The 23734-nt window shown below is 40.5% G+C and overlaps 1 protein-coding gene across 6 annotated transcripts; it reads right to left on the reverse strand.

Moving 5' to 3' along the window:
- Positions 1-119: 119 nt before the first annotated feature.
- On the reverse strand, positions 120-23574 carry fid (fire dancer). Of its 6 annotated transcripts, none has more exons than XM_066736017.1 (9): positions 23143-23574; positions 9845-10056; positions 8332-8435; positions 6621-6812; positions 6358-6491; positions 6163-6283; positions 5470-5913; positions 3849-5301; positions 120-3783 (listed from the first exon to the last, which is right to left on the reverse strand). In XM_066736017.1, the coding sequence occupies exons 2-9, from the start codon at positions 10011-10013 to the stop codon at positions 2531-2533; spliced, it is 3870 nt and encodes a 1289-aa protein (XP_066592114.1). In that variant the 5' UTR covers positions 10014-10056; positions 23143-23574; the 3' UTR covers positions 120-2530. The 6 variants fall into 6 exon arrangements, with proteins under 6 accessions (XP_066592114.1, XP_066592111.1, XP_066592115.1 ...); XM_066736014.1 differs by having other exon boundaries at positions 9845-10061; XM_066736018.1 differs by lacking the exon at positions 23143-23574 and adding an exon at positions 22518-22547 and having other exon boundaries at positions 9845-10061.
- Between the last annotated feature and the right edge of the window lie 160 nt (positions 23575-23734).

The raw sequence follows: 23734 nt of genomic DNA on the forward strand, positions 1-23734 counted from the left end.
ACGATTCATCAGTTAATCATTCACTATATACGTGTATTCCTTTCTTACCTTCTCTCCTTTATTATCTTGTTAAGTCCATTTCTCCTATTCTTTCTCCCTAAGCTTGTTCAACTATCACATTTTCATAATTTAGTATCGCATTGATAACGGAATTTGCATGTATAATATCTGCTTATTACAGTTACTTAGGACACATACATGAGTGTATTCCTGTGTTAACGCACAGTTGTGTGCGTGTATAGGTATATGTAGTGCGTCATGGTTGTATAATGTCAAGTGTAATATGTGTATCATAATATGTTATTCACTTTTTTCATGTACTTTTTGATGGCGCGGAAAAGTGCTCTTTTCACACATTTTTACAGTTTAAGAACATCTAATATAACTTCGATATTTTCTTTGCGATATGGTAAGACGTCTATTGTATTTTATTATCCTCCTTCTCTCTCATTCGTTACCCGCTTTTCTTGCGATTAAATTCATTATAATTATTATTATCATTATCATTATTATTTTTAGCATCGCATGGCGAGATGTTCGCCGTAAAACTACATGGATATTCTTGCGACTGGAAGTTTCACTAATGCCAAATGAGAATTATTTACACGGCATTTTTAAGCACCAGATCGCGGATACTTGTGTTTTATTTTGCAAAATTCGGAATGATCCAACAATTGCATGAAAACTTTAGTTATAACTCGTAGCTTTTACGTGTTACCTTGTAATAATTTCTATTCATGTTTATTCATATGTATCTACGAGAACAATATTCTTTGTACACTCTATACAACAGTTCGGCTCTTAAATCGTATATTAAACAAAGGACTTGAACCCGTCGCGAAGTAGTATTGGTATATGTAAATATCTGACTTCCTTTTCTACTGTTTGTCATTATATAGGAAATACCTGCGAATTAGATTTTGGTATGATAACTCATTACGCATTTTGGCGAGGTATTACAGTATACATAACAGTAAAGTTACGACGAATTCAAGATATTCAACGTATACGTCTCGAGGACTCAACAGGATTCTTCTTTGTTATCATTACGGAAAGACACTGAGAAATGTCTAATGCAGTTTTACGGAAACTAAAGAGAAAATAGGAAAATTTCTGTAATTGGTCGAGCACTGATGGACGACATTCGCTAACAACTATTAATCTCGACTACCTCTCGATTGTTCGGTTCTTTAAACAATATTAGTTGCTTACAAACGATCTCGATCATGAGCTAAAATTTCAGTGGTCGTTCAACAAGAAATATAAATCTTTATACTAGAAGTGTTGTCTCGTTGGCTATCTCTTTTTTATGAACGTGTCGAGCAATGATCTGTGCGCTTACGTCGAGAACATTTTACTTTACATATTTACAATCTTAAATCTCTACGAGCCTCGCATTCGGCTATCCACCTCAGATCGAGGTCTCTCTCGTTATCTCTTGCAAATTATCATTATTTACCTTAAATTAACAATAAATGATGAGAAAATATTTTTGCACCGAATTTAAGAATAATAAAATTATCTAGATCCTTATGAGCCAAGAAATCTATATCACTGATCGATTTGCTTGCTGGAACTTTTAAATGCTTACGTTTTGTTTCACTATAGTATATATACTGTACATATGTGACCGCATAGATATTTCTACTGTTGCACGTGAGCTGTAGAGTAATCTTGTATGTATATATTAGTAAAGCATCTCGTAGCGGTATTTCGCTTATAGTATTTATAATAGATACGTCGTATGACTTAACGCTAAGCGAATTAAAGCCACGAAATTTCCATTCTCTTCTCAGACATTCACTTTCCTTTATAAATCCTGCCCTAACCGGGGGCATTGATAATTTTCTGCTGATTCCGTGACAATATGCGATATAGATTACTGAAATTTATTCAGATAGCACAAATCAAGGTAAATACTCAGCATCTTCTCTGGTATCTGCCGAATAGATTTGGCACGCTCCACTCGACATATTGTTACAGGATCTACGCGTTCGGTTCAAGGGCTCAAAATGCTGCAAGATATTTGCCTTTACACACGAAGCAAAGCATATAGAGAAGATATGGCTTTAAGCTCTGATACATGACGCGCTGTTGATGATAAAAATTTTTTATTTAATACTGGATTATACATATTAATTAGCTTCATTAGAATAGAATATTCGCGAACAAGCAAATTGATCGTTTCTCGGTGGAACGAAAATTCGTGTTGAAAATCCGGATTCTAAAAGCAGTCTGGATCCTGCGTAAAGAAACATCCAGGATTATCGTTTCTTAACGGTTAATGTACATGCAGGAACCGATTCGCTCGGTTGTATCTGTGATCCTCCGCAGAGAGTGCTGAGATAACTTTTTCCAGTTGTGACATTTATCGGCTCAGCGAACGACAATCCTGACGAAAAGAACTTTTGGGAAAGTAGGAGAATGAGATTAAAAACTGCAGTATACAGGACGCGCGTAGAAACCAACACATTTGAATGATCATGCGCACGACATTAGCAGGTTTGGACGCGAAGCACGTCGCCTCGAGTCATATAGTCCAGACCTGCACTTTCTCAGCCACTATACACCAACTTGCATGGTCGTAATAGGAAGAGATGATGTGGAGATTCTCGACGTATTTGTTGATCAGTTGGTCCAGCTCGCCTTCCTTAAATACGTGATAGTACTGGTGATAGGTAATGGCACCGCCACCACGATCGGATGGCAACGATTCCTGCGAGGACGATCCGCTCATCATCAAAGTATCATTGCTGGCAGCAGCTGTAACTAGGCACTCGGTACTCTGCTTTTCCGGGATTCTCGTATGAATCTCCTCGGAAGCCGATCGTTTCTGAATCTGGAGCTTCCTCTTCTCCAGAGTGTTGCTCGAATACTCCGCGGTATTCGACAATAACGACACCGTGCTACCACTGCACAATTTCCCCGTAGTCGCTATGGAACCCGTTTGACTGCCATCGCTCAGGCTTATCGTATTCTCTATAGAATCACCGATGTCACTCGACTCTATCGAGTTTCCGCATCTGACGTACGTAGGCTTCGTGGTGCTCTTCTCCCTAGACTCCGACTCATTCTCGAACTCTGCGTTACCGGATATCATCACGAAATCCATTATGTCGTCCGAGCTACTTCTCTGCATATCGCTCTCCTCTATGCTGGAATTCTCGTAATTCGACTTGTTCAGCCAAGCTATGGTGTCCGAGAGATCGCTGTACTTGCAAGCGTCGAATTTTTTGCCGCTTTGCAAACTCTCCGCGAGCTCGCAATGCTCGATCTTCTCGGAATGGAATTTTGGCTCGGTAATATTATTCTGGTGGTTCTTGCTGAGTTTTTCCGTGAAGTCTATTAAGTGCTGCCGGCACTCTTCGTTCCAGGTAGTTTCTACCGGTGTCAAATAATCGTTGCTGCCGCCGTTATTCGTGTTTTGCTGCCTCGTGTCCGAGTCAGCGAGTGAGTTTGTTCGTGTTTTGCTGGCACTGGCCGGTGTTATTGTTGTTGTTGTTGTGGTTTTAGCCCGCTCATTTGGCTCTGTTGCGCCGGACGGATCACTATTTCCCGTTGATTTCGGTTGAACACCATCTTCCCAGGAACCCCCCACGCTAGCCGCTGCCTGCAACAGTCTAGGTGATTGGGGAGATCCTGTGTTTAGGTTGCTCATTGTCGTTGCACTTTTATGCTCCTCTGTCTTCTCCGATCCGTGATCGCTCGACAGTCCCGGATCGCTGCTCGATTTTCCTGTTTTCTCCGTCGAATCGACCCTTGACTCTTCGGCTTTTGCGCTCTCTGCAAAAATACCACGTCGATACTTGTCAATTTCAGTTAACGAGACTATAAATAAATTTGCTTACCTCTTTTTAAAATATATCTCTCGTCCGATATGACGCTGATCACAGATCCCACTGACTCTGGCGAAGAAACGGGACTCGTGTCACTGTCAAGATCATCGGTCTCAGGATTGAACAACTCGAGCGATAACAATTTCGGTAGGACGACTCTCGTGACCGATTCCAGACGCCCGTCGGTGGCCATGGAGGCCCGTCGCATCAGGGGAAACGATGGCTTCGTTCTTGTGGCGAAACCCGTTTTTTGCTTCAGTAGTTCCTTGATCTGTTTTAGGCTGGCCCTTCGGGTCTCTTCCTCCCGAGCCTCGTCCTTCAACTTTTCCTCCGCGACCGTCACCACCGTGCTCTTCGCGTCCTTCTCTTCGTTGTCGTCGTCATCGTCGGTGATAAGCCTGGCAGTTTCATCGCTGTTATTTACATCGTCCCCCTCCACTTCCGCGTTTATGGTCTCCGTCATCGAGGGATAGGAACCAGCGGCACCCAAACTCGGCGGTCTTTTGTTCTCCAGTATACGATCTTTCAGTGAGTTTTGCCTCGGGTTCTGCAGAGGATCATGGACTCTACTTGCTAAGGGAAGCTCGGTAGACTTTGAGGCGGCTTTCTCAGGGGATGACTGCAGGTTATTGAAATTCGATATAGCGAAGAAAGGTCTGGAGGAGACGGAATTGAGGGTTCTGGGTGATAGTCCAGGAGGACTCGGTGGTGGCAAGGATTTACTCGTTGCTGGATATTGACTGAGCAACGGTGACATCGTGATCAGCTTGAGTCTGGAACTGGCGTCCGGCGGATGTTTAACGCGGGGCGATGGCGGAGCGGATGTTGTGCTGAGCAGCTGAAGCCCGGATGGTTTCGTCATGACGTCCATCAAGGAGCGCACGTCTGGCTTGGGTACGAAAATCACCGAAGCGATGCTGTCCTCGGAGTCGACACTCGTGTCGCTCTGCAGACTGCTGTCTTTCGAGGAATCCGACCCGTCCTCTCTGGAGGAACGACGCTCCACCGTTTCAACGCCATCTCGTTTCACCGAATTCAACAAATTCGTCGACTGTACTCTCTCGCCATTTTTCATAGGCACGTCGAATCCGGCAAATCCAGACCTATTCCCCGCTGGCTCTTCCTCCGCCTCGCTGGATTTCCAGCTCTGAAGGATTCTCACGAATCCATTGATCGATATGCTCGAAACTTTTTCGATGTTCGTCGTAGACTGTCTTATCTTGTTCGTAAGGCCACTTTTAAGCAATTGAAATCTCTTTGTCGCGTTCTCGTAGTAAGTCGAGTCCCTGAACGCGTCGAAAGTCGTTCCTTTGCAAATTATCTCCTCGTTTAAGGACGCCTGTTTCATTATGTTCCGTCTCAACCTCTCCTTCTCCTCTAACCTTTCAGTCGACATGAGCTCCTCGTTCATAGAAACTTGTTTCGCCACGCTGCCTCGTTTCGAGCGTTGTTCGCCCGTGGGTTCCTGGAAAACAAACGATTAACGATGTAAATATAGTTCGATGGCAGAAAACAAGCCTCCGGTCAAAATATTTACTCCCAGGTCTAACTCGTAAAAAATGATAATATATATATACGAGAGATATCTTTTCCCCGAACAACATATAAAACGAAAAGTTTTTGCTTGACTCACTCGTGCATTTGGAAAGTCCTCGGTTGTTTCTTCATTGGCAGTGATTTCAGGAATTTCCAAAGTATCGTCCACGAGGTGAGTTTTTTGTTTGACCAAGCGGGGCTTGGAGGCAACGAGCGGCAATGATTTGCTCTGCTCCTCCAGATTGTTTTCTGAGTTTAAAGTGGAGCAGAGGCCAGGTATGCTGGATCTCGATCGCACAAGGTCGTCGAGCCGCTGTATCTCGAAAATATCACCGACGCTTTTGGATTTTATGCTGAGGGAGTCCGACTGTTTGGGTAACGTTGTGCTGTCCTCTTCCAATCTTCGCAACTCGATCGGTAATTCGTCCAAATCGGCCGAGTCATCCACTTCGTATCGTTTCCTGCGCTTCTCACTTCCGTTCTGCCACGTTTCCAGGAACCAAGGTCGATTGCCGGAACTTCGTTTACCGCCCGCCAATTTCTGTAAAACAGCATTCATCTCGGATGAAGAATTCACCTCTCTTCGAATATTTTCACTGCTCAAATTTAGGAATACGTCACATTCACGCGACCCTATAGCACGCAATATCCAAAGGATATTCTAAATATATCATCAAGAGACCTGTACATTATTAGAACGTCCTGGGAAAATTTTTGTAGGGTTTTCGTGCTATTTGGGGAAGCACTGCGGTAACTCTCAGCATTTTCAACCAAATACAAACACAAATACCTGCAGAGCTCGACGAAAAAAACTGTAGCACGTTTCGTTTGGACTGGAAAGACTGCTGGTGGATGGTGATGGGCTGAAAATGGGATCGATCCAGTAGCTTTTGCTTCTGCATCTCCGGTGACTGCAACGTAAATATAGGCTTTTCGTGAGAACCCTTCCACTCAGGTCAAAGTAAACTCGAACAGTTTTCTTTACCTTTTAGACGAGTGTTTCAGGGCAGTTTGATCGCGTCGCCTATCATTTGGCATGACTTGAGATTTTGGTCCGTCCCACAATGCATCTACACAGTATGCCTTTGGCCATGGCACTAAAACGTCTTGAGACTCGAACTGCGAATCGGTATATCATATTCAAAAGACTATTGAAGGTAAAAATATTAATGTGAGGAAATCATATAATTGAAAGTACGGTCAGGTATGAATGGAGAACAAATAAATATACATATAAGCAATTTATACCTTTCTGTGCTTTTGTTCCATTGCCCATACCGATATAACGAGTCTGCCACCGATTCGTAAAACTCTGGCAAGTTCTTTGAGAGCGTGGACTCTCCTCTCCGTGGTGGCAAAATGATGCACCACTGCGATCGACAGTACCGCATCAAAACTGTCATCGCGAAACGGTAACGCCAAGTTGTCGCACACCAAAACCTGGGGAAAGTCAATTACTGTTATCATCAAGGGACATCGATAAATTGATGCTTTCTTACGAGAAAGAGTTTTTAAGTTACATTTTCTGACAAAATAGCTGTAAACTCTGCGAATTTAATTGTCCTAGAACCGTATGTACAAAATTTAATGCTTCTGAAGGAATAAGGTAAAATCGATTTTCTTTCGTATCAAGAAACTCGGTAACATTTTGACAGCAGGAAATTTATTTTCCTACACGAAAGTGTTTTTAAGGGGAGAGGATGCATTCTTTAACTACTTTTTTTTAAATTACACTATACGGAAAAAACTGGAAATTCCGTAAATTTGATTGTCCTCGAATCGTATATGTCAAATTTGATAATACTTTTGGAGGAAAGTACTCGGTATTCGAGGTTATATTCCAACTCGAGTCGAAATCAGTGATAGTTTCCTCTTGACCGGACCAAACAGGCTCGTGCAAGAGTATTAATGAAAACACCGGTTAATTAGGAAATTCTCAAAGACCGTTCGTAAAAGCGATCGGAGTGGAGAAATCCCGTCGCTGATTTCCTTTCACGATAGGAGGAAGAGAACGAGGCCCCCGGTATGAATGGCGTTATTGGTAGCCGTTAAGCTGTGTCCTCACTGAGTCAATATTTTCGATCGAGTTGATCCATCGACAAAAAAGGGAAAGATGCATTTAGAAGCTTAAAAAGTAATTTTTTCCACATAAAATGCAAACAGAACTTAATATTAATTGCTGAAAATTTTCAAGTGAAATTCGAAAAATTGAAATACTTATGAAATGGAAACGTGACGCATAACACGAGAAGCACTGGTATGTATTATACAAATAACTTTAATAGCCCTTTTCTTTAAAAAATCTATAAATTTTGCATTTTGTAGTTTATGTCACATTGGTTTTAGATATGGATAACAAAAAATGGAGAATTGCCGGCCTCCCCCCCCCCCTTCCTTTCGAAAAGCCTATACTTGATACTATAATAAACAATTGTCAAAATATCAGCCCATTATCTATTTACACGATAATAAAAAAATCACACTTCTACATTATACGTAAGTAATTATTAAAAAAAATAAAGCACATGGTTCGTAGAAAGAAACTCAAAATCATACATTTTCAAGGCTCTCAAATAAATTTTCCTCCTTAGTGATATCTTTATATTGTAAGTGTTGATCGAAAATGTCGACGCAGTGTGGACGCAGCTTTAACCTGGAGCATATCATGGCTGATTTAAATAATAAATTCAGCGAATATTTTGAGAAGAAGTTACGCTGAGTAGCGGTGAGAGACATTTATTTCAGTGCGGTGCATGGAAAAGTTGGCTTTGCGCTGATGGCCCCCGGAGGCAGTATAGCTACTGTAACTGCGATTACATCGATCGACCAAGCGATCGATCGGTACAAGGTAAGTTCGCCAGCAAGTATAAGAGTCCACTTCCCGTACGCCGCGATCGGGATCGCTTTTCTGTGTTATAACTGTTTTCTTCCTTTCCAACTCAACCGATGCTCGACTCACCTCGTTTTCCTTCTCGCGCGCGATTTTCGTAAACCGCTTGCACCGGTCCGCCCCCACCTTGAAGATACTGCGGTTAACGCTGAGATACTTGCCATTGCCGCAGCCTAAAAACATTCCAAAGTTTTGCCTCTTAATAATAAAGCAATCAGTTCATTTAAGCTAAAAAAAAGTGAAACCTTGCAAGAAAAAATGGCAGCCTGCAAGAAAATGAATCAGTCACGAAAGTTATAATTATACCAGCATATATACTATACTACCGGTTAAAGAATTATTAGTGAAATTGCGTAAACAATGAAATTTCAACTCCTGCACTATACCTATAGGTAACAAACGCGATTGAATTAATTACTGCACAATTTTTGTACGGCGAAGCTTACGCAAAACGGTGATTGATGGGAAACTTTTAGCACGGGTTAAGATTAGCGTTGTAATTTAATTATTTACCAAGGGGATTAATTGATTTTAATAGCAATTAATTATTTCCAGGCGGAGAGCTGCGCGAATCGTGTGCAAATATGATTATTGATGGTGGGTCTTGATATAATAATGAACGTATAGTGCGGTAAGGCTAGACCGTAAGGAGACACGAGTATTAATATACTATATATATATATATCGTATATTCAGAGGCGTTTCTGTATTACCGAGTTATACGCAATCGTGATTCGAGACTACGTAATTGCGCTAGATAGAATGGGTCCCACGGTATTTGAGATCTGAACAGGTAAGAATGCAACGGAACACGCCACCAACACAGCTGCACGGCCGGATTACGGAGGTCAATTGATCATGTGAAAGCACGAGTGACTGAGCCACCTCACGCTACACCAACACACAAATACACTCTAATCTCAAAGTGTTCGCAAACGTGTTAGCAAACGTGTTCGCCTCTCAATGGAGCATCTCAAGATTTCAATTTCGATTCGATCTATCAACGACTCTGCACGCGTGTTCTCTATATACATATATATACTCACCATTAACGCATGCATGTTCTTACACAACAAATAACAAATCAACGACTTATCCGGTTATCCACGTTTATCCCAAACCCCTTATTACCCCGCCTTGCTTTTATTTTTCTTCTTTACCCTCTATTTTCTGTTATTGTTTTCTCTTATTAATATTTCTTGATACTATGATAAGACAAGAGAGTGAAGTGTTTTCAAATTAAAATTTCAAAATATTTGAATAAGAGAGTCTGACAGTTGTAATTCATTGAGCTACTCTACACTGAATTCATAGCTGAGAGCCAGTGATTTAGGAAGCAGAACAGAGATTTCCTGTAATGAGCAGTATAAGTTGAGTTATAGTAAGCATTATGTAAGTAGAAGAATCTGACAAATAAGACGAGCTATAATTAATATTATACGATTTAAAAATTCGATAGTTCTGGATAAGCGTGATTGCACGAATCTCAGCGATAAAACGTCAATGGAAAACATTAAAGAATGATAAGATAATTAATTTTTCTTTTCTTGTTCTAAATGTGCATTTTTGTTGCAGGACTTACCGATGTCGCAAACCAGGGCACCTGGTTCGAGTTCCTCAAGGAACTCGTATATTCTTGGCCAGTGTTTGCTCTGGGAAGTTTTCTCGGCGCATTGTTCGTAAACCTCGTGGACATAGGCTTGCTCCAAGGCCACCGACCGAGCTACTTGCTCTCCGTCGCTTTCAGACATCCCTCTCGCTAGTGTCGTTTACCCTCATCTGTACGCTTGGTTGCTATACTGAAACAAGCGTTAAAATGTCTCCCTTTAAAACTCAGAAGATTTGTTTGTTTCGAAAGAAAATAGTAATTAATTATAAATACTTTATAAAAGAAATGTAATAATTATAGAAACACAAGCCTCCTATTATATACACTATGTCTGCAAAGGCTATCATCGAAAATGAAGACTGTCGGTATATAAACACATGTTTAGAATAGTTGCGTGCCGTAACGTGGACGTTATGAAAGTATTTTCCATCGATACGTAATCAGTATTCCCATCATTGAGTTTGCGGAGCTTGTTCATCTTTCCATGCATGCAAGACGTGAGATCTGGCATCTTCGGATATGAATAAGTGGTTCATCCATCCGTGCCATGTTTTTTTATCTTCCGTTAGTTTCTCACGCAAGAAGCAATAAGGCTCTCCGGTGTAAAAAGACGAGGACAAAATCTGTGGACACAATCAGGTCGAGTAAGTCTCCATCAACGAAAGGACGCTGAGCTTCTTGTGGACAGCCTCTAGTGGGCTTCTCGGCTCATCATACAACCAAGCGAAAAAGTACTGACGAGATACCACAAATTGAAGTTTTCACGAGAAATCCACAGGTAGTACTAACCTATTCTAATGAATTCTCTACATTTTCTGGGCCACGGTATTCTAAACACTGAACCGTTCTATAAATATCTCTGGCTTCTCTTATACCGAAAAACTACCCAGCTTCCTAAGATCCACGGTATATATTTATCAAAAATTATAGTTGTAGCACAACTTAAAATATTATCAAACGGTCGTGCCAGTAATAAATAACTCATAGGAAGTTTTATGAAAGAGATTTTCTAATTGCGTAACGTTTGTTTGTATGCTTTTGTAGCTACTTTCTAGTCTCCAATTTCGTGAAAATCTTCCATTGACTATATGTGTGAGATGGAATAATACAAGATACGGTCTCTGTAATATAACAATCATATGTATTTATCTTATTATATGCTTCATTTTCAATGCTACAGACTCAATAATGCAAGTTTCAGTGCTTGAAACAAAATTCTCGTACCTTCGTGTTGATTAATGCAGTAGGAATATTCATATTTCTCGTGCAGTAGTAAATGGATTATTTGTATTTTAGAGAAGAGCGTTTGAATAAGTATTGTGTGTGTGTGTGTGTGTGTTACAACAATTAAGCGAGACACTACAATTTTACATCAAATGACAAGCGTTTATATAAATATATAACTTCTCTCACTATAGTCCACATTTTCTCAAACGTTATTCGAGTATCGAATGTAGATATTACTATCAACTAAAATATAATTAGTATTATTGTCGTACACTGTAAATATTGTTCTTTTCACGCGCTGTTTTTTCATGAAAATAAGGTATGTACTGTTAGTTTATAAAATGATTACGAGTTCTTATATATAAAAGTGGCACAAGTTTTAGAAAATTTAATTTAGAGTTATATTTTCTTTGTGAATTGAAGATAGAGACAGATAACAGAAATAGGGAGAACGAGAGGAAAGAGTTAGAGATGGAGGGAGAAACTGTCGAAAAAAATTGTATTTACAGTCATAACAAAATGCTTTTACATAGAACTCGGTAGATTCGACGAAGAGACCGCAAAGAGTGGATTATGGAGGATAACAACCGCAGTAGAAGAGATCTTGAAGAATCTTTAAGAGGATCTTCTCGGGTCGTGGTTTCTCCTTCGATTCTCGAGGAGGGCGATCCTCGCTGTACCTAAGGTGAGGTATAGTATAGGCGCGACACCAACGCAAGAAACCACCCGTGTCCTCGGTACGAATGAACGTTACGATGGCCCAGAGGGTGCACAAATCGCGAGGTCTTCGCTTTGTATCGAGGTAAAGCTGGCACACATCCAGGAAGCTCATCAGTTCGACTACGCTCCTCCCCATCGACACTTCCTCCGTCTCTTCTGCCTTCTCACTCCGTTCTTCCTCTTCCTGATCCTGTCGTTGCTCCTGCCCCTCATTCTCCTCAACTTCATCCTCAACCCTCTCCTTCCTCCAAGAACGACGAAATTTCCTCGAAATCCGCTTAAACTTCCGACTAGACCACCCAGAAGGCCCATCCTCGCTGATCCCGTCCTGAGAAATCTTGGATATTCTCCTGTTCTCCTTTTTATAGCAACACTTGCACACACTGTTTCAACACTCGAGCCAATAAACCATATCCAGAGTCATTAATTTCATTATAGTTTTCTTCTGTTTTCCAACGATGCTAAATAAAGTATCTTTTTCACATTTGATCAGCTTTTCCTTCTTTTTCAAATTTTAACAGGGTCTATTAATCCACCTCAACTCTTGTAAATTCTCCTCTTTTACTTTTTATACACTTGCTTGCAGTATTTCAACACACGAGTCAATAAACCATATCCAGAGTCATCATCTCCATTATTCCTCTTCTGCTTTCCAACGATCTCGAATAAAATTTCCCTTTCACATTTGATCAACCTTTCATCCTCCTTCACAAATTCTCTATGTTACCATTGACCCACTTGAACCCTTGGAAATTTTCCTCTTCCCCTTCTGATAACAACACTGTGTGTTCCAACATCAGTCGAGTCAATAAACCATATCCAAAGTCATTACCTCCATTATTCCTCTTCTGTTTTCCGATAATCCCAACAAGAATTCCCCTCTCACATTTGATCAACTTCTCATCCTCCTTCAAATTCTAAGGGTTACTATTGACCCACCTTAACACGTTCCACCTTTTCTCTCTCCCCAAGAGTAAGAAAATTAACTTCGAAGCTCCACTCTGCATCGATCTATTATTTAAAAGATTTCAAACTGCTTCTTTGTCCCTCGTTTATTAACCAATCTCAAAAAATATATACTTTGATCATTCACAAGAGTTTGTATCATCGACTTAACAGTAGAATGATATAAAACAAAGTTGCCGATGAGAGAAGAGACCACTATAGGAGTGAAGTTTTGTTTGGGGATGCTTCGAAGGGTCGGCAAAAACTGGTCGGCGTTGTTCAAATGGAACAAAGTGCAACAGGCTCGCGCAACGATCTGGGCAGGCCTCGCTACCGTGAAGAGCATCAGTGCTGTTCACTCATGCGACGCTTTCATTGTACGTGCAGCTTGCGCGTGTATATCAAAACCAGTGATATACGCTGTCCGGGCAGCAGTAACCACCCATAGATGAGGAAACTTCTGTCCCTCCCCCTTCCCTTCTCTCATATTCTCTCACTCCTGTTTTACATAGTCGTATATATATTACACTGTATATAGTCTCGTTTAAACCCATACAAACATTCATGCAACAATAAAAAGTATTTTAGCTCATTTCTTCCTCTCCATCCCCACCACCTCTTTATACTCTCCTTTATGATCACCATTCATCTCCCCCCCCCCCCTCCCCTCTTCACCGCCCCTTTCCACATTTCTCCCACTTTAAGCTGATTTCCTCCTTTAGACGAGCTTTCTCTGCTCAGATTCCCTTCGGGGTCGCCTCATATCCACCCCCATGCACAAACCGCACCCCTTTTACCATCACCGTTCGCGGTGCACGCGCGACTGCGCTCTGAATGTATTCGATATACACACACACATACCTCTTTCGCATAACTGGGTTAGTTTCGGTGAGCTAGTTTAACTAATTTACAACCGCTTGCGCTTCTCCGCGTAATGTCAAACACCAAAGAGCGGTGTATCGTTCGCAGAGTGCCTTCTGCCACCCACTATATCAGTGCCACTCTGCACTGGACCCTCTCACGAACCCTCCGGCCAATCTTACTGGAACTGCGACACAAATGAACCCTCCCAGCCCCTCGTCGTTTTGCAAATACTCCCCAATCCTCCAATTTAATTTCATCCTGTAAGCTTGAATTTTGCCCCTTGACCTTTCTCAATTGCTATTTGCCCGACCATCAAATATAATTAAAACTTTTGCCATGAGATAATTTCATTTAGGTACCTCGAACGGCCATTTACATTCCAAAGCTTAATTATCTCTTTTCCTATACGATTCATTATTGTTGACAATGCTATCTTTCCACCGTGCTAAATCTGTATAACTTTACGATAATTGACAGTTGTAGAATATCGCCTTGAGAAAAGCTTTGAAAATCAATGAAACTCTGTTTGAGTCGAGGTTTATTATTTTTTATTGTCTATAAAATAATTCCTATTTGAAGTCGTAAGAAATATACATGCGTATGATTTAATTATAATTATACGTGAACAGCAAAGAGGAAGAAATTCGCTGTCAAGGAGAAAGCAAGGTTTTGTAGATGCTGAATTGTTGCAACAGAGAGAGAGAGAGAGAGAGAGGTATCTCTGTAAATATTGATTGAAACGTGAAAATAATGGCACGTTAAAAGTGGTATATTAGAAGAGTGACGGCAATTGCTCATTGTTTTTCTCGAAAATGGGAAAGTCGTAATTAGTATTGTTAAAATATTGAGAATCGAGAATTGGTGAGAGTGATTAAAACAAAAGAGTCTAATTATGCGATAATTTAATTGTATCGATTCTTGGGAGCCTCGACAGAAAATCCAACTAAAACTTGTATATGGCCAGCGAGTTATGACTGTAATGGTCGGGGATCTTGTGCAAAACTGTTTACAGAGAGTAGAGACCATTATTTACTTTATCACTCTGCGCATTCTCTCACTGTATAGTGTCTGGCGCGCTATATAAAAGTGAAAAGAAATTGAACTCTCGGTTGAACAACCTTCCAACACGAGAGTCGAGACAAAAATTTCTTCGGTACGTTGGGAGTAATCCTAAAGCGTCCGGAATCAGTAATCCTGAGTAAACCCTGTAACGATCCAATAGAACGACTGGAAAAGGAATAAGAAAAGAGTCGATAGACGGTAAATTTGCTGTTTTTCGAAATCAAATACGGAATCTTCGATAATTAGATGGAGAAAGGGCGGGGAGAAATTATTGGAAAGAAATCACGTCGAATAATGAGGGCATTCGTCGCTAATTGACCGAGGTTAAATATCAGATCGAGACTGGCTTTGCTTCGATTTTTGCTTAACGAGCGTAATGGATTATTCATCGCTGTAGGAGCTCTCTCTGGCGTATAGCGGTTGGGAGAAAACACCGCGAGTGCATCGCGTGAAATCTTCTTTCGATCTATAGGTACATCACAATTGATAATCATTAAATAATAAAATATTGGACTATATATCCTTGAGACAACATTAATGAACTATAAATTAATCATAAAACTATTAACACCGTGCGTTAATAAAACATGAGATAAGAAAGACATAATGCACTATCCTTAACTAAGGAAACGTTGAACAAACTTTAAAAAAATATCAAACTATCCAAAACTACTTATGATCGAAAATATTGAATGAAATAAACGTTAATTTTATTTTTCTGTAAAGATGCCGCAGTTTCTCTCATACGCTCTTTGAACCTCCAGGCTTCCTTGCTTTCCCTTCGAAAAGTGAAAAGAAGTTTGAAGGATTGTAGTATAAATCTGGCAATCAATTCTTTGCGATTGGGTGAAATTGGTAGACTGACGTAAAGTATGAAAAGAGGGAGACTCTTAGGAAGTGGAAGATGATGATTCGCTTTATAGAGTTTTCGTGGAAGCGGAGCTTCGAACGACAAGACAGTGTGCTTGCGTATACGAATCTCGCTTGATGATAGTGAAAGTGACGCGAGTATAGCAGAGCATAGCTGCAGAGTAAAGCGTTCACCAACGGAGAGAGAAAGGTCGGTTTGAACATAATGGGACGAACGGGTGCAGCCGGCTGCAGCGATGTAAAACCAAGCTTATGCTGCGAGTGAAATGTTTACAGTAATTTGGCTAATGAGACTGGGGGGCTTACTAAAGCGTGCGCTAAATATGTTACAACGCCGTTCTGCATACCTCGCATAACAAACACAATTCAGTAGAGCTACCACTTTTTTGTGTCATAATTTAATATCTCCATTTTATTCATCCACTTTCTGTTCCATTAGTTTTTTTCCCTCCCGAGCATATATTTTGATTCAGATGCTTAAGCAGCACCCTACATTATTCAGAACCTAATATATACGCAATTTTGCAACGCTCGACTCCTTAAATTAATAATATGCATAATGTATACAATAAAATTGGCAAAGATAGCATAGACGAAGCTTATATCCCTTAATTAAGGAACTAATGACGCTGGTTTTAATTAGACAACATAAATATTATAATTAATTATGAAAACTTGTATATTTCACAACACTGATCGACGTTTTTTCAAAGGAACGTATTTTTATGAAAATTTTATTGCAACATCTTGAAAAATAGCTCATTTTGGTAAGGCAAATAGATATAACCAAGTAGATCGTGTGTATGCATATTTAACCATTTATACCGCGTCATTATGCAGCCAAGTGATTCCATAGCATCTTTCTCTTTACAATTTATCAGTTTCGCTATAGTGGGACTCTATGTACATAAACCTGCAATAATAGACTCTGCTGTAATTAATTACTAACGAGTCTTTTTTGCCTTTCTTTATAAACAATGCAAAAAGCTATATATTTGAAAAGAATATTTTTATTCAGAATAAAGGATGTCAAAAGTGAAAAGAAATTATTGGCTCCAGTGGAATAATAATTTCTCCTTTCAATATGTATGTGTGTATATATATATATATATATATAGATTAATTTCGGCAGCAGGACTCTACACAATGCTACAATAATAGATTCTTTGCTACTCCCCTATATAATTACGTATTTCATTATTATACGCATGCGTTCTTTTTCTTTTCATTAAACGATACAATAAACTAGAGATTGGAAAGGGATATTTTTATTCGTCGTGAAGAAAGAAAAAAGTGAAAAGAAATTATCGGTTCTAGTCGAACAATGATTTCTCCTTTGAGCGTGTATATATATAGCAATGTTGACAATGAAAAGTTGGAGAACACGCGAGCTAATGATAATTAAAGTTGGATAACGAGCGCATAAAAGGGTCTGCCTCTTGTCGTCTGGCAATGCTGAAGTGAAACTGGAAAGGACAGGCTTCCCTTGGCATGCTAACGATTCAACAAAATCCGAGAGTCTGTATCAGATCCACGTGCGACTCGGGTCACGGTTGAAGCGCTCTATGCCTTCATAACTGTACTTTCCGGGCCCATTTTGCAATATCCGTCGACCGAACGACTCTCGCACGTATCACGTTTTTACTCCATCGTCGCTAATCACCCATTAAAGGCCAATCTAAAGATTCTGCAGCAGACCTCTTCAGATTCAGCACCACGAGGAAACTTTTCTAACTGTATATATATATATATATATATATATATACGCGCGTGTATTATATAAAATTCAAAGAAACCAGTAGGCCCAGTAACGCAGAGCGAGAACAACGCTTTCCTGGCTCATTTCGCAACATCCGTTGACCAAACGACACCAAGTTTTTACTCCATCATCACTGATCGCTCATTAAAACCCAATAATCCTTCATAGAATCTTCATCGGTAAGTTTCTTCAGATCCAACGAAGCAATTTTTCTCTAACTATATATATATATACGCGTTTACCTATATAAAATTCAAAGAAACCGGTGCGGTGCCAGTAACGCGGAGCGAGAACAATGATACAGAAATTTGTGTTAAGCAACCGCAACCTTATTACGGGAGCAGTTTTACAGCCGTTGCGCAAAGGGATTTGCATTGTGAAAAAAATGTGTCAATAGGCCGCTATATATATATATATATATATACATTTCCTATGCAGTGGATATTGTTTTTGTTCGATCAGGGGGGAAAGGGGGAGGAAAGTCAACGGGGGAGGTGAAAGAAGGGATAGAAAAATAAAACCGATCCTCTCGACAGGTACGAAACTGACGCGCGCGCGAAAAGGTATAGGAGCTATACAATCGCACCGCTGTCCGCAGACTTTCACTCTGCTGGATTCCAAGTGTTGGCGATAATTGCTCGAAGATAATTACGAAACATAATTCGCCCGCAAGTCTCCTTCTATGGATTTTTAGTTCGATCCGGAGATCCTGATTGCTCTCGAATCCACTGGCGATGGCTGACCTTTCGAATCTTGGCTTGACAAAGCAACTGGGACAAAGGAGCCCTGCAGCTCGTCTATTTCCATTGGAATCAAATGATTACGATCGAAAATAGACGCGAGGAACGACGATGACACTGCAAAGATGATGGGGAATCGGTCAGTGTGCAACACCACGTGGTTTGATTCCCAAGAAACTCTGCTGTATATATAATGACGTAACGATATTTTCGCACAATACACAAATCGTAAGCGCTGCTCCAGAAACCCTAATAGATCTACCGGTTGCGCAATCCAAACGCCATTTTCACGATCCTTGCGATAGAAAATCGCCCCAATTTTTCAGTAAACATAGCCATCATTATCATACAATGCGACGTTCTGTAATAATTTCATCGGCAGTGACATCAATCTCCTTAATTGTGCATTGCACACTTCACGGACGCTTTACGAATAAATCTCCGAGTCGATCCTACGTGAAACTGTAATCCTCTGCGATTTAATCGTGTGTGGAGAACAGTGCATTTATTATTTTTCTATCTATTGTTCTGCTGAATTTTAAACGTTCGTAAAGCTGCAGCTATACGAGCGTGTTTTATATACGATATTAAAAGAATTGGTAATACAGCGAGGATGCTGACATTAGCGATAAAGTCGAAACGGATGTGACGCGAAAGTAAAAGTGTCCATTTCATAGGGTAATGGTGAATATTATTTTCACATCAGTGTCAATATTAATGAGCGTATAATAAATACGCGAGTACGAGAAGAGTAACGAGATATTACAGCTGGAAATTGTGAGCGCTAGTTTCCTGCTTTTACGATCTTCCTGCACTGCCACATACGCAAACTATTGCAAGGATCGTAATTTGTCGACTCTTTTACCTCTCACGTTTCAACGAAGGATGGGTTAAGGAGACTCTTTCCTTTTTAGTCTATTAAAATGCCTCGTTACTTCGAACCAGTTCTTCAAAATGAATCCAATCCCGTGTCGCAGTATCCCAAAAAAGTTAACAAAATGTTTTTTTTAACCAATCGAGTTTCTAGAGAAAAATGTAAAGCTTGTTTGTAAATTAGATATAATTTGGAGGGATTCGTGTGGGATAGGCAGATATTTATTCCCATTTAATTTAAATTTCCTAACAGATTCGCATTTTTTGTTTCACTTTCTAGTGAATATATAGCCTTGACTGTGCCGGCACCAGTTTCGTGATCACGGTCGTATTTGTGTTCGTGTTTGAGGCATTCGAGCAAAATTCTCATCAGATCTCTAAAATCATCGAAATTGAACGGAAACTCCATTGGAGCGATTGGCGTGTCGATATGTACGGTTTATCAGCACCGCATATCCCGAATAATCCTATAAACGTCAAGAGTCAGAAGTGTGACGACATGACTTCTAACGAGGAAAACCCAGACAATTATCTCGTGAAAAAAACACAAGCCGTGGAAAATAATTAATTCCTAATATAAACCGTGAGAGCGAAAAAATTATTTTGAGAGAAATACTCCAATTTGCTCTTTTCTGTACGTTCTTTCTAAACTGTGTATATGAATACTGTAACGTGCAGTCCTATTAACGCTCTTTGAGACTTAATATAACTATATATATTGATAACTCACAAATAGCATCTCGTATGAATAAAAAAAAAATCGCATTGACGGTGATCACAGTATAAATATATAGTATTGAAAGGAAAAGTACGAGTGAGTATAAGTAAGAGTCTATAGAAAAAGAGTGGTTCTGCATAATTAAAGAAACGATATCAAATGAAAAAGACAGAGTTGAAGTTTCAGTCGCATAATCGATTCTACCGTCGCAAAGGACCTACGCGTGCATGTGGCGTCACGATCCATTGTGACGTCACGGGGTGGAATAAAAATCGCCCACACGCTAGCCAAATGAAAAAGGAGGAGCGTAGCAGACAAGTTAAATATATATATCTGCAGAAGCACATTTTACCATAAAGAGATACTGCAGCTATTATAAAAGCTCTTTCATGCGAACATTTATTATTTAAAATCGGAAAAAGTTTTCCACGCGAGCAGTTTAAATTTAGTGTCTTTTAAACAGCTATAAATTAGCATTAATGGTTTATAACTTATTGTTTACAATGAGGACATTTCGATGAATATGTTTCTCAAATGATTATAAAATTATTCCTAGAAAAAATAGATATTCGCGCTCCCCGTTGGGAAATTATAATACATAAATCGGCGTCATAACTTTTCCTTCGACAGTCCAGAAAAAATAATTGAACGTTGCTATAATCGCACCGAGGCACGGAAATTATAGAGGATTCGCAATGACGTCATAAAATATTGAAAAAAACTCGTCCATGCGAACGTTAAATCTGTAAGTGAAACAATAGCAGCTAAAAAGTAATTACCTCTGGACCCTTGAATAATTTGAAAGATTCGGAGAAATTTAATAGCGTAGTAAAAACGGAGTTGTGAATCACGTGGAAAAAGAATAACACACACAGACGAGCCATACGAGTTCCGGAAGACTTTCGAAGAGGTCGATACACACAATGAAAAGTAACAAATGAAACCTGATCTTTTCCAACCGATAAATAATGCAAAGAGAAAATCAAGAAGAACGATATTCCAGAAGATAAATTTGATTGTCATCCAACTAAAGAATCTAATAAATTTCTAATAGAAATCAAAACCGAGGAAAGCTTCTAAACGGGAGCTCGATAAGTCTATTAGAAAAAGTCAATAGAATAGTAAACTAGCAAGACATATATAAAACGAATGGGAAGAAAGGCCTCCCACGCGGTGTCGGTCAAGTAAATAAGGAAGTCGAGGGTGGAAAAAGTTGGAAAAATCTTTTCGAGTGGGAAAGTGTGCAAGAGACACTGACGCAAATGCGGAAAGGAAGTGCATACGTGACTGGTCCTTATGTCTGAGAAAAGTATGTGAGAGAGAGAGGGAAAATGAATGCAAGAATGGAGCACGGTATAGCTAAGGTTTTTTCAAGACATGCAATATAAACAAGCAGAAGGTATAAGAGTCGACGACTGAAAGATGTAGTATACCGCATCAGGGGGTATGAAAATAATGAAAAGTTACAAGAGCGTAGGTGGAATTATTGAGGAAGCTCGACAGTGACGCGATGATATCAGAAGTCGAACGAGGTTTGGTGAACGTTCGATTCGGAGTTAAACGATATTGAAAAACGTTCTGATATAATTGTGTCTCTGTGTATTGACAGGTTCGGTAGATCGAGTTTCGAAGCGTTGATGAGAAAACGCAACGATTCAACTATGATAAGCTTTGATAACGTACATATATACATACATATTGTATTTTGGTACCAGAAATATTGAGAAACCTATATATATATATATATATATATATATATATATATATATGTATGTAAATGGAACTGAAGTTAAGTGGTGATAGTTGAGCTAGACTCGCGTAGTGGTGCTTTATCGATAGTACAACGGTGATGGTATGTGAAACACGAATTCAACCGCTGAAGTTGTGGTAGTATTACGGTACAGTGATAGCGATAGGTCAGTAGCTCTCAATTCCTATAAGTTACGCTACTTGCGTCATAGCCAGTCCTACCCCCAACCCCCGAGCGCAATTGGTACTTAAAACTTGTAGTCGTCATGAGTCACGCGCATTTATGCTTTTTATCGATTTCATTGGCCTTGAGGTCATTTCATCATCGTGACGATAATTACGTACCACTGCAGGGTGTTTCGGAAATTATGTTTCGAGCGTTGCTCGACGAATGACAATTCGCAAAATGCCTGGTATAGAAACTGACAAAAGAATCTTCTATTTATGTCTCTGCATGTACACGACTTTGTTTATTCGCTTCGAGTTTGAGTGTCGCGTCGTCCGGATGAACTTTAATATTAAAAAATCGAGCATGGAGAATTACGTCACGATGGGAGAGGAGTAAGGGGTGGGAATAAGGATAGCACACGTGGAACGATATCGGAAGTGGCGCGAGTAGAGTTGAGAATCCTCCGAGTAGAAAGAGACGCACCACTACCGGCAAGCGGATTGGTAGTAGTAACGGTATTGTCAGTGGTAAATGTACGTAGAGCGGCGGCAACGTGCCAGCGTGAGGGAGGCAGCAGCCATGAATGAAAGTAGCGCGTATCGATTTATCCTCGTCGCCCTACATATAAAATATGATAAATAGTAACCTAAATTAAGCCGTTAATTAAGAAATCGAGGCACGAAGATTTCTTTCCGCTTATTAAATCACGCGTTCATTACAGTTTAAAACGCATCACCGGAGCTGATTTGCTCGCTACGGAGACTCGCCGAATGGCAAGTGGCAAATACCAGAGTCGAGATTATCAGGAAATTCTAACTGGTCGAATGGTCGGTGTAGAATTTTTCAGAGCTAGATTGTTAAATTTCTTTTTCTTCCTTTTTTTCAATTTTCTTATTGACATGAATAGCGCCTCTTTAAACGGTGCAGACACATGCACGCTACTCTCTTACCTCAAATTAGCAAGCAACGTCAGTGCGAGGCAGATCAATGGAACGATCGCAGCGCTATATGCGTGTCACTATCCAAAATTATTATACAGAACTGCCGCCATTACTCATTCATGCCAAACCGTGCAAGACTTCTGTGCACTATCGGTCAATGGCAGACACCGCACCATTCCAATAAACAATCGTTGCAATTTCAAGCGAATTCCCCATTGTAATTTACCCCTGGCACTTGAAACATTCCCAGCAAGATATTCGCGAGATTTCCTCAGGACTCGATCTCTTCCCTCGGTGATATCGCGAGAGTCTGACCACCACTATCCACTTCTACTACTCCGTATGTACACCAGCACGTTGCGGATATGCGCCCTTTTTTCACTGCAAACCCGACAGCACTCTCTCTCACACACACACATACGCAGATACAAAGGCACACTTGATCGAGCCAGAGGGGTGTAATGTGAATATCGGATGATATCGAGGCTGATAAAGGGGTTAACCTAAGCTTATTTTCATCCCCCTCCCCCTCTTTATTGTAAGAACCGTGTTTGAATTGAGATTGACGGAAACTTACCGAATGGAATGGAAGAAAATTTCGCGCGAGATTATCGAAAATAGAGTAATTGCTTACCTGGGTCATGAGAGGGGTGGTATCTCCATGTTTCCACATCGGTTCTTGTTCTTCCGTTGCTGTCGTGGCTATTTTTGTGCTTTGCCTTGTATTCCGGTGCGGCTGTCCACGGATACGAGCGCTCCATAAACACTGGGAAATGCTGGATGAGTGGACGAGTTACATGGCATGCGACGAGGCTCTCGGGGGATGAAAGAACAAGGAAGAGTGAATGGGGGTGGGGAAGTAAAGAATGAGTATATACAGAAGGATGACGATGTGCGACGGTGACACGAGTGTTCCTGGCCAGGGAGAAGCGACTACCCCTCCGTTAAGCCCGCGTCCAACGATGCTGACTACGGAATTGTTGGGGGTTGTGGGGCGGCTCGAACGGGGAAGGGTTGGTGCGACAGAGAACCTCCAAACGTTTCTGAGATAACCATATCCCTCCTATCTTCGTCGAATTCCACGCGAGGGCACCACCACTGCAACCACGCCACCTCATCCACCATCTTTCAAACTTCAACATTCCTTCCAATCACCCCCTCGAGAACCACCCCTGCGCTATTCCAAGAATTGCGCGATTGCGAACCTTCTCTCACCAATCTTTTCT

Source organism: Prorops nasuta, unplaced genomic scaffold (genome assembly GCF_024137725.1).
Source record: "Prorops nasuta isolate Cenicafe-Biocafe unplaced genomic scaffold, Cenicafe_Pnas_1.2 PNAS00015, whole genome shotgun sequence".
Taxonomy (NCBI): Eukaryota; Metazoa; Arthropoda; class Insecta; order Hymenoptera; family Bethylidae; genus Prorops; species Prorops nasuta.